This window comes from Megalobrama amblycephala, linkage group LG20 (genome assembly GCF_018812025.1).
Source record: "Megalobrama amblycephala isolate DHTTF-2021 linkage group LG20, ASM1881202v1, whole genome shotgun sequence".
NCBI classification, from domain to species: domain Eukaryota; kingdom Metazoa; phylum Chordata; class Actinopteri; order Cypriniformes; family Xenocyprididae; genus Megalobrama; species Megalobrama amblycephala.
In genome coordinates, this window is record NC_063063.1 from 1,364,759 (window position 1) to 1,376,404 (window position 11,646).

General features: G+C 35.4%; 1 protein-coding gene across 1 annotated transcript; it reads left to right on the plus strand.

Annotated features, from left to right (window-relative positions):
- The first annotated feature begins 271 nt into the window (after window positions 1–271).
- On the plus strand, window positions 272–11,646 carry dcxr (dicarbonyl/L-xylulose reductase). Its single transcript, XM_048169916.1, has 9 exons — window positions 272–432; window positions 510–620; window positions 2,826–2,923; window positions 3,124–3,278; window positions 3,358–3,400; window positions 3,477–3,576; window positions 6,479–6,543; window positions 7,724–7,841; window positions 11,224–11,646. Exons 2-9 carry the CDS (start codon window positions 569–571, stop codon window positions 11,325–11,327), a joined length of 735 nt encoding a protein of 244 aa, XP_048025873.1. The 5' UTR covers window positions 272–432; window positions 510–568; the 3' UTR covers window positions 11,328–11,646.

The following is an 11,646-nucleotide window of genomic DNA, read 5'->3' on the forward strand; positions in this document are numbered from 1 at the left end:
TAAATGTCTTTGTTCTGCTGAACACACAGGAAGATGTTTGAAAGAATGTTGAGATACAAATACTATGGTAGTCAATGGGGGGCGAGATCTGCTTGATTAAATATCTTCCTTTGTGTTTAGCAGAAGAAAGAAATTCATACAGGTTTGGAACAACTTAAGGGTGAGTAAATGATGACAACATTTTCATTTTTGGGTGAACTATCCCTTTAAAGGACCTTTTGTTATTCTGTCTGTTGTTTTTCCATCGCATACTACAGTATGTAGCACGGGTAGTAGTCTATACTAACTGTGAAGAAGACGACACACTTTCTATGGTGAGTTGGTCATGTGACAATGTTTTCTGAACGTTCAGCTTACTATCGAGTCTACTACACTGGAGTGAACTTCGCTCAGTTCACTGACTTGTCAAACAAACATCAGATTGAAACTGAGGTAAAGTAAGCGTTCATGCAACATTTTCGCTCTCAGCACATCGGTTTCGCCTGAAAACAACTTTTTTGTACTTTCAGTTTCACTAGAGTAGTTTATAACAGATTGTGTGGCTGAACTTGGACTGGAGACAGAAAGTATGGAGATAACATTTAGTGGAAAGCGTGCTTTGGTGACTGGAGCTGGCAAAGGTAAGCTTTAACACTTAAAGGGACAATGACAATTTTACCATACTTTACTCACCCTCCTACGAACTGCATTCTTTTGTATTCTTGGAATACAAAGAGAGATTCTGAAGATCGTGCTGGTCCCTCTGTTGTCCCATATAGTGACTGAAGATGCATCAAAAAGAAAACAAAGTCCTCATACAAGTATAATATGGTTCATATACAACTCATGCTAAATAAGTTATCTGGAGTCATATGTAGGGATTTTGTGAGGGACAGCGAAATGTAAGCAAGTCTTGACATTTGCCAAAGCCAAAAAAGAATTGTGAATTCTTTTAACATTAAAGCTAGGGTAGGCGATTTCAAGGCTAGCAATAGCTAGGTACTTTAGCTTTAATGTGAGAGCATAAAATCCCACCCTCCCTTCAGAGCCACACCTCCAAAGCCACGCCTCCTCGAAAACACATGAATGCGCACAGCCAGAGCAGAGTCTGCAAAGCATCTAAGAGATGACGATAAATTACCTCATGACTCAAAGAACATAACAAAAAAATAATAATGAACTTGAACAACTTTGAGAGCTCTGACCTGGTGTTTATGAAAAACACTGCTTTAAGGGTAAAACATGAATAGATTTATTTAGTTAGGGTGAATGTGATTATGATTAAACCATTAAATAAAAATGGACAATTCTTTTTTTATATATATATATATTTTAGTATTTATTATAAGTGATTTATCTACGCACATTATTTTTAAAATCCATGTTCCTCGTAATCTTTAATCAAAATATCTTCCCCTCATTCTTGCATCTCTTCTCTGATGATGAGGGCGGGGCAACCTGTCACTCACATGAGATCCACCAATAGCAAACCACAACCATCCAATCAATTCCCCACGGACAAAATCAAGCCCCGCCCTACATTTGTTCTTGTTTGAGAAGCGTTTCACTCAGATATGTCACAATAGAGAAGAAAACACTAGCGCAACTTACGTTTCATGCCGACTTTACATGTGGGGGGGGGCAGTTTCTGCCAGTCTCATGTTAATCTTGAGTACATATAGAGTAACAATGCATCCTTCATATCTCCAAAAAGTCTTTAGTTTTGTCATATTTTACAAAAAGATAGATACGTTAAACCGAGTCTTTCTGAAAAAAGCCGAGATCTTGGAGGCGTGTCTGCCGTCAGTGCTGTGGGCGGAGCTAAAGAGTCACTAGCGCATGCAGCTTCTGCACAGATATCGCATGCTAGCTGTGACATCATTATAAACAAAAAGGGAACAAAAACGTTCATGTTGTTTACATTATATGCACTTGTGCGCCGATTGCCAACAAAACACAGACATCTGATGCAGCTTTACTCACCGCAGTCTGCAAATCCAGTGCTGAACTGGGATTGTTTACAAAGTATTCGTCACTGAATTCCTGGGAACAAACAAACAAACATACATCGGAAAACAAACTTCATCCTCTGTTCCCTTAACGCTGGGTTTTTGGGAAGCTGAAATAGGTAATCCTTCCCTCACAACCAATAACACACTCTTTTGTTTACAGGAGCTGCATCACATTTCAGAGGCTGCGTCCTTCGGAGGTCACATTTGAAGGCTGCATACTTAATCAAGGATGTCATATTTAAGAAAAGTAACCGTAATAAAATTGACTGATATTCATTGTGAGGTGTAAAATACTGTAATTTCTTTCTGACGTTGCAATTTAACAGTTATTTTTCTTAAATGAGACTGATGATGTATGCAGCCTTCAAAGGGTGCAGCCCCTGAATTAGGACACAGCCATTGTTGAAAAATCTCTCGGCTTCCGTATCCCGAACGAAATGCGTTGATGGGCGTGCCCTTGCTCTGGGTAATGTGTGTGCGTTTTATCAGGGAGAAGTGCCTATACAAGGAAATCCGCTCTCTTTTGACGTCATACAGGACACACTCGAAAAAAACTCTCCGAATCCTGTACCAAAACCGGAAGTTTCGGCACAGAAATACGAAACTTTGGCCATGTTTAGCATGAGAATGCAACTTTTTAATAAATCATAATGCATGAAATAGCATTACCCCCCTTTAAAAATATCTTCTAAACTTACACAGGTTTGGAACAACATGATGTTTCCTTTAAAAGTGCCTAAAAAGTGCATTTTAAGCTTGCTTTGAACTTTTCAAATTAGTCTTGTTAAGTATAATGACACACCAGATCGTTGACTTTACCTCAATGCCTCCTAGGGATCGGACGGGCCACGGCACTGGCTCTGGCACGCTGTGGGTCAGAGGTCATAGCTGTCACACGCACTAAGGCTGACCTGGATAACCTAGTGCAGGAGGTAATAACCCCTCGGTCACGGTCCAACTCATCCCAGAGACAAAACCCCGCGGATCAATTGTCTCCCAGCATGCATCAATTCCATCGCATTCTTCAGCATCCCAAGAGAGCCTGCTGCTCCTTTATGCTTTATAGGCTTCATTCAGCCAGAGTGTGACAATGGAAAATCTCTTTGTAATGTGTGATGCGTTTGATCCCCAGTGTCCCTCCATTAAGCCGGTGTGCGTGGACCTGTTGGACTGGGATGCCACAGACCGGGCGCTGAAAGACGTCGGTCCGGTGGATCTTCTGGTGAACAATGCAGCCTGTGCTAAACTTCAGCCCTTCCTCGAAGTCACGCCAGATCAGTTTGACATGTAGGGCTTTGAAATATCACTCACACACTATCATTTGTGTTTTAAAGTAGTCAGACTGCATTTGTGATGGCTTTTGCAGGTCTTTCAATGTCAACGTGAAAGCTGCGCTTCATGTTGCTCAAGTAAGTTTTATAATTTCATAATGAGTTTTATAAACACTACACACACTTTTAATAGTGTTGTGTGTATTTATTGTAGATAGTGGCACGAGGAATGAAGGTCAGAGGAACTGGAGGATCCATTGTGAACATCTCGAGTCAAGCCTCACAGTGTGCCCTGAAAGATCATGCCGTTTACTGTGAGTGCACCAATGTCTAATCTTATTTATCACATTCATGCAAGCGTGAACATTATCCCAGACCTATCTGTTTGCCCTGGGGGAGAAAGATTTTGTCAAAGATCTTGTACTTTTCTTTTTTTACAACATGCACTCTTTTCATCAATTAGAATCCAATCCGATTTCAGATTCAGGAAGTTTTGTTTATATGAATCCTAGACGTTGCATATTTATTTACATGTGCATTACCGATCAAAATTTTGGAATAATCAAGTTTTTTTTAATGTTTTTTGAAAGAAGATCATTCTAATATGCTGATTTGTTGCTTAAGAAAAAAATGTATATTGTTATCCATGTTGAAAATGTTGATAAATATTTTTTTTGAAAACCGTGATGCACATTCAAAAGATAAAAAAAAAAAAAATAATAATACATTTATTCTGCAAGGATGCATTAAATTAATCAAAAGCGACAGTAAAGAGATTTATAATCTTTACAAAAGATTCTATTTCAAATAAATGCTGTTCATCAAGTAATCCTGAAAAAACGTATCCTGTTTTTCACACAAATATTAAGCAGCAAAAATAGTTTTCAACATTGATAATAATAAGAACCATTATTAAATATAGCTGCAAGCAGCAATGCCGGGGTCAAGCCGAAAAAGGGCAGAAAAGGAAATATTTGTGATCATGAGGTTAGGATCAAGCTGTTTAAATTACATCAGTTAAAGCACTTACATCATGGTTTATAACTTCTGAGCAGTAGGTGGCGCTATGATGAAACTCTGCATGCACCCTCAAGTCATGCCTGTGACGACATGTACCAAGTTTCCTGTCAATACACAAAACTTTTGCAAAGATACAGCCGCATATCCATTTTGGTGCGCTCACAGTCGAATTTGTTGACGCAGTATAAAACAACAAAAAATCTTTTAATAACTTTTTGTCATGAGTGTCTGTAGATGCTACAAACCAAATTTCATACAAATCGGAAATTTTATAGGAGATGCAAATTTTGTAGGAGATGCTAATTTTGTAGGAGGAATTCGAAAAAGTAGGTTTTGAATTTAATTCAATATGGCGGAAAGTAAGTATGGTAGAATATGGCAAATTTGGTATCGTAGGATTCGGCATAAGCCAACGAATCTAATGATGTAAGTTAAATTACAATATGTTGAATTTTTCATGTTATAAGCATTTTTTGTAAAGTTCATTATATCTCTTGATCACTAGGAGGCGCTGACCTAAAACTTTACAGGTCCTCTCAGAACATGGCCTCAATGATCATACCGAGTTTCGTAACGATAAATTCATGCATTCGTAAAACATTTTTATGACAAAATTCAAAATGGCCGAACAAAGAAAATTGGATATCGTTCTACTCAGTATGCCTCAAGGAATCTAAGGAGACCATTTTAGGACAAGGCATTCAAAAGTCATTTTTCCTATCTCGGCACCAGTAGATGGCGCTGTGATGATACTGTGCTTTTAATGACATATACCAAATTTGGTGTCAATACACCAAATCATTGTGAAGATACAGCATCAAATCCATTTTTGCATGTTCGCTGCCAAATTCGTTGACGCCCTATACGAGAACGGATTGGCCGATCAAAAATCTTTTAATAACTTTTTGCCTAAAATTGACTTGCGCGAAAAAGTTATGAGCATGAATCTTTGAACTGTTGGTGGCGCTAGAGGGTTTGAGTTAGAAACTCCAAATTTGCTATGGTATCATTTCTGACTGTCCTCTATCTGTGTGCCAAATTTCATAAGTTCTATTCTAGACTCGAGCGGAAGAAGAAGAAAACTGTAGACTGGAGTAATGATGCTGAAAATTCAGCTTTGATCACAGGAATAAATTACACTTTACTATATATTCACATAAAAAACAGCTGATTTACATTGTAAAAATATTTCACTGTTTTTACTGTATTTTTGATCAAATAAATGCAGCTTTGGTGAGCAGAAAAGAATTCTTTCAAAATCATTACAAAAAATCTATTATTCCAAACTTTTGACCGGTAATGTCAGGAGAGCTTTTTGTTTTAACATTATTTAGTAAATATTCAACTGTGTAGTATATAAGACGTGAGGCGTAAATAAACATACGCAATATATATTAATGTACTATATTTTAGTTTGATAATGTTTTTTTATTTTTAGGGGATTTTGTGGTACTAAATTATATTTACGCTGTAGTTATAATCCATTGATTTACTTTTTGAACATAGACCTGCAAATGAAATTTCCGACTTTCTTGAATACTTTAGAGCACAGACTTAATTTTGATCTCTTTTCGAAGATGACACTTGACAAATTATTGCTGAGGTGAAAAAAAGTTTTAAAAAGTTACCTTAAAAAAGTTACAGAATTTTATGTTTATTATAAAAAAATGCACAAAAATACTATTTTCAATTTTTATATGAAATATATATTTTCAAAAACACGTTTTACTCTAAAACTGCACGAAAATCCAAGCCATCAATCTAAACAAGTTGTGTTCCAAATTTGAGCTTGATATCTCAAAAAATGAGCTTTCAGTAAGATTTGTTTGGCCGCAGTACCAAAAGTTTCCACTAGATGCTATTTGTCTCCCCTTCATTTCCAGTGTGCTCATTTTTGACCATGTGACAATTTTTTTCAGGACCATTTAACCTTTTCTAATCATGTCCATGATTTTGTGTGTGTGTGTGTGTGTGTGTGTGTGTGTGTGTGTGTGTGTGTGTGTGTGTGTGTTCACATATTAAGTGGCAAAACATTTACAAAGTTTCATACCATTCTAATGAAGTAAAAAAATTCCGGGTCAAAAAGACCAAAGAGCACCAGATGGTTAAATATATAACCAACTTCAAATTTTGAATCAAACTTAAATATCTCAAATGGAAGTGCACTTTTGAATGAATCATTTGTGTTTTATGAAGGCGCCACAAAAGGAGCGTTGGACATGCTGACCAGAGTGATGGCGCTGGAGTTGGGGCCGTATCAGGTTCATCACTGATAGTTACTTGAGTTTTGTCAGATCATGCTTGTGAAATCATTGTTTGTTGTTTACAGCTTTGTGAAAATAAATCGTACATTGCGGTGCTCAGTCTTGCCAGGAGGCTTCACGCCAGTCAACAACCACCCTCTTTAAAAAATATAAATCTGTTTGCTAAATGTCTCAAATCGGCTATTAAATGTTCGGGTGTGTTACTAACTGCCCTGTAATTACTTGAAGAAGTGAATGTAATTGCTAACAGGCAATAATGCCTATTATGACCAAGTGCATCATCGCCATAAATCATGGAGTGGATGGTTGGGACGTGTGTTAATATTCAGCAGCGTGTTGTTTTTCCGGATCATATTAACATCAGAGTATGACAAACTGGTTTGTTCTTGGAAAATAACATTAATTGAAATCCATAAGTCATAATGCCTGTCAGTCATGTAATTCATGAGGATATAACATCTTCAGGCCAGTATTGTTTTTCTCTTGAGAGTTGGATCGTTAATGAACAATTTGGACATAATTTCCATCTCGGCCTGAACACTGTTTTAACTCTTTACATGAATAACAAATTATGATGATTGTTATTAATGATAATAACAACAGTAATATTTTTTAAATATAAATGTTATATTTAGTAATATTTTATTAGAATTATTATTAAATCAAAATAATATTTAAAAATATATAAAAACTGTAAATACACCAAAATGGGTAACATTGTTGCAGATTTAGTCTAAATTAAGTTATTATTATATTGTAATATAATGATTGCTATATTTTAATGTAATTATTAAATATTAAAAATATAAAAACAGTAAATACACTAAAATGTGTTGCATGGTTTTGTTGTATTTTCTGCTTTTATGTTATTTAAATTTATTATTATTGTTGTTATTAAAACAAAATTCTGGTTTGTAGTTATTGGTAAACATATTTACCAATAAAAAGAATACATATTATGTATTCTTTTTTAAAATAATAATAATAATTCATATTGTTGATATGTATTATTATTACTACATTTAGTTTGATTGTTAAATTTGATTAAAAAATGATTAATCTAAATAAAATCTTTGCCAGTTTTCTTATATATATATTGAAACGAAAGTGTTTGTTGTCATGATTGATGCATCTTTCATGTGAATGTAGCACGTCTTATGTAATCTGACCTCGACAGATAAGAGTGAACTCAGTGAACCCGACCGTGGTGATGACAGAGATGGGGAAGATCGGCTGGAGTGACCCAGAAAAGGCCAAGAGCATGACATCACGCATCCCACTGGGTAAATTTGCAGGTAAGCCTGTGTTTTTAGGTCACCATAACAGAAATTAAAATCACCATGCTTCTTCCCCTGTGTTTCACACTGTTGCTTCAATAATCAAGATTGATATGGAGGTCAGTTAAGTTGATTTCAATGATGAAAATTAGGGGTGTAACGCAGTGGTGTTTTAAAATGAGGAGGGAACGTCCTGGTTAATGTCCCTGTTACACAATTTTCCTGGTTAAGTTAACATTGCATAAAAAGAGAGACCAAATACAATTCTATTTTGTATTTTTACATTATGTAATCTATTTATTAAAACCAAGTATAAATTTAATCAAGTTTTATTCCAAAATAATAACTAAAGGCAGTAACAATTTAAACAATATACACTACCATTCAAAAGTTTGGAAACATTACTATTTTTAATGTTTTCAAAAGAAGTCTCTTCTACTCATCAAGACTGCATTTATTTGATCAAAAATACAGAAAAAAACTGTAATATTGTAAAATATTATTACAATTTAAAATAATGTTTTTTTATTATAATATACTTTCAAATATAATTTATTCCTGTGATCAAAGCTGAATTTTCAGCATCATTACTCCAGTCTTCAGTGTCACATGATCCTTCAGAAATCATTCTAATATGATGATTTATTACAAATGTTGTGCTACTTAATATTTTTTTTTAATATATATATAACATGATACTTTTTTTCAGGATTCTTTGATGAATAAAAAGTTAAAAAGAGCAGCATTTATTTAAATTAAATCTTTTGTAACAATATACACTGCTGTTCAAAAGTTTGGGGTCAGTATTTTTTTTCTTTCTTTTTGGAAGAAATTAATACTTTTTTCAGCAAGGATGTGTTAAATTGATAAAAAGTGATAGTAAAGATTTATATTGTTAGAAAATATTTCTATTTTGAATAAATGCTGTTCTTTTTTACTGAAAAAAGTTTCCAAAAAATATTAAGCAGCACAACTGTTTCCAACTTTGATAATAACTGAGTATCAAATCATCATATTAGAATGATTTCTGAAGGATCATGTGACACAAAAGACTGGAGTAATGGCTGATGAAAATTCAGCTTTGCATCACAGAAAAAAATTATGTTTTAAAGTATATTAAAATAGAAAACCATTATTTTAAATTGTAATAATATTTCACAATATTACTGTTTTTTTTCTGTATTTTTGATCAAATAAATGCAGGCTTGATGAGCATAACAGACTTCTTTCAAAAACATAAAAAATAGTAATGTTTCCAAACTTCTGAATGGTAGTGTATATTATTTATAAAGTAATATTCAGCTTTTCTTTTTAATAGTCAATTTATTTTCAGCAGTCATCAAGCTTGTACACACTGGTCACTCACTCACAGACACAAAGATGTACCTTTAATTTCACCACTCTGATTGCTCACTAAAAACCCCCAGAGTCATCATGTTTTCAGGCCATTTCGAGTTTGATTTTGACACGAAATAAAGCTGTGATATCTAGTTGTTTACTTACTTTTTAATTAGTCATCCCATTAACGCAATCACTGTCTTCAATCAGGCCGATTCGACGAGAAGCGCACGAAAACAAAAGGCAGGATTTATCGCACGAACCAATCATATCCAATCATTGTGCGATGGAGGCACTGCCTCCTCTCACGTAACTTTCCCCCATTCATTCTCAATTACCCCCCACTAAACCCATCGCAGGCTTTGGGGGCTCTGCTTTGTTTCTATGAGCTGAAGGGAGGCACAAGAGACACGGACTCCTCGCTGTTAACGCCCCTGATCACATGCAATCCACACTCCAGTCCAGAAGGGGGCGCTCGCAGTAATGCATTGTAGCCTAACCATTTTTAACCAGCTTTACCCACCAATAATTGCAATAAGCTCTGTGTTTTGTTACTTTTGATAATAAATCTTTCAAATTCTGTCCATTTTATCACGAAATTCAAACAATACATGCCATTTTGATGCTTTTTGATGTGGCGTAACAGTATAGGCGCCTCAGTTCAAGCGGCAGAGCCGAGCACGAGCAAAGCCTTTTTCAAGGAAAGTCTGTTCACTCGGCGGCCATATTTGCAACGCCTCCTGGCAACTATTTGGGGCATCCATCCAAGACCAAGTCCTATCTATTTGAATGGAGGAATCTTGAAATCTCAAAAACTGCTCGGCGAACTCGCAATTAAATAACATATTTCAAATCACCAACAAAATCTGACATGAACAGCCCCATAAATGTTGTTTCTTATGCTCAAATAGCGTTAAAAAAGCTTATTTTTCAGGCTAGACGAGCCGATGCGCGAGTCTCAAGTTTCTGTGGGAACCGGAGCTTCTAACGGCAGCTGCAGTGACGCAATGACTTTATCAATCAGCGATTGGCTCTTTTACTTAGAAGGCGGGACGTATTCCGCCATATTGCGCGTTGCAGTTTCTCCAATTCACAACTAATAGGAGTGAACCATCTTTCTATATCTTTTGCGATCATTCCTGAATGAACATGAATGAACATCTGAAGGTATGTTGAAAGATACAGTACAACTTACTGAAACATATAATATCTCATGTAATCGATCAATTAGTGTTTCAACCGCGGAAAGACGTCAATAAAACAGCTTGTAAACAATGTCACGTAGTGCCTCAGAAAAGCCATTCGTCGTTTCGCTAGAAAAATTAACTATTTCGCTAAATATATGCACTATATTAGCCTTTAAATTTTACTTAACCTGTTGGCGATGTCTTAATTATTTAATGCATGTTTAAATAATTCCATGTTATGACAGCCACTGTGTAAAAGATTATATTTCAACAACGATTTGGAGAAACATAGTTTTATAATTACATATAGAAGTTAATGCAAAAACTGCCTTATGTGCAATTTACATGTTTACATATTTTTTTTAATTTTTTTATTATTATACAGGTGTAAATATAAAATAAATAGCAACTGAATGTAATAGTTTGGGCTCTGTTGTTAATTGAAACCTTTAATATTATAGTAATGTGCAAGTAAGGGCTCCTTATATAGTTTACAGCGTTAGCAGAGATAGATGTTTTATGCTTAATTTTAATTATAATTGAATGAATTTAAAGACAGAAACACAGTTTGTTCAGTTAAACACTGTTTAATAATAATTAAAAAAATAAACAAATATTTAGTTTTCTCACCCTGCTGTACATTTTTGTGTACCGTTACATGTTGAATCCATTCTTCTGTTGGGTTATTTAATGTGTCTCTCTCTGCATTTTGGGATTTAGCAAAGATTGTGTAAGCTCATTTTAGTGACATCAGTGGCAGACTGTGAAACATGTGGCTTGTGAAACAAGCAAATCGTCCTCAATTTTCTAGTGTGTTTCTGTTCTGTTTGTCAAACGCAGTAATGCTCCAGCATCTTTCTTCTCGTGTTGTTTAGAAGTGGAGGATGTGGTCAACTCCATCCTCTTCCTCCTCAGCGATAAGAGTGCCATGACCAATGGAGTGATCCTGCCTGTGGATGGAGGGTTTCTGGCTTGCTAAACATCATCAAGCACAGGCGATTGAGCCCGGAGGGACGCATTTCACCTGTTACAACACTTCATATTCGCAACATCTCTTCCTCATTGATTTGTCTCTGTTCTTCACACAAAGCTATCATGGAATATGGAGCATCGGTTGCTCTTATAGTGGCATTTTTGTAACTGTATGGAAACGAGCAGCATGAACATTCCACTAAATATCTCCTTTGGTGTCCGAATATTGAGTAAATGATAACAGAGGGTGAACTAATCCTTTTGATGCAACATACTAGACAAGCTTGTATAATTAGCAAGACATTAAACTGAATTGAAGCGTTTAA

Excerpts from the sequence above, each read along its gene's own strand:
- dcxr (XM_048169916.1), top strand. The coding sequence starts at position 569 with ATGGAGATAACATTTAGTGGAAAGCGTGCTTTGGTGACTGGAGCTGGC. Across the intron at positions 2,924-3,123 it reads TGGATAACCTAGTGCAGGAG|TGTCCCTCCATTAAGCCGGT; the intron begins GTAATAACCCCT and ends TTTGATCCCCAG. Across the intron at positions 7,842-11,223 it reads CCCACTGGGTAAATTTGCAG|AAGTGGAGGATGTGGTCAAC; the intron begins GTAAGCCTGTGT and ends CGTGTTGTTTAG.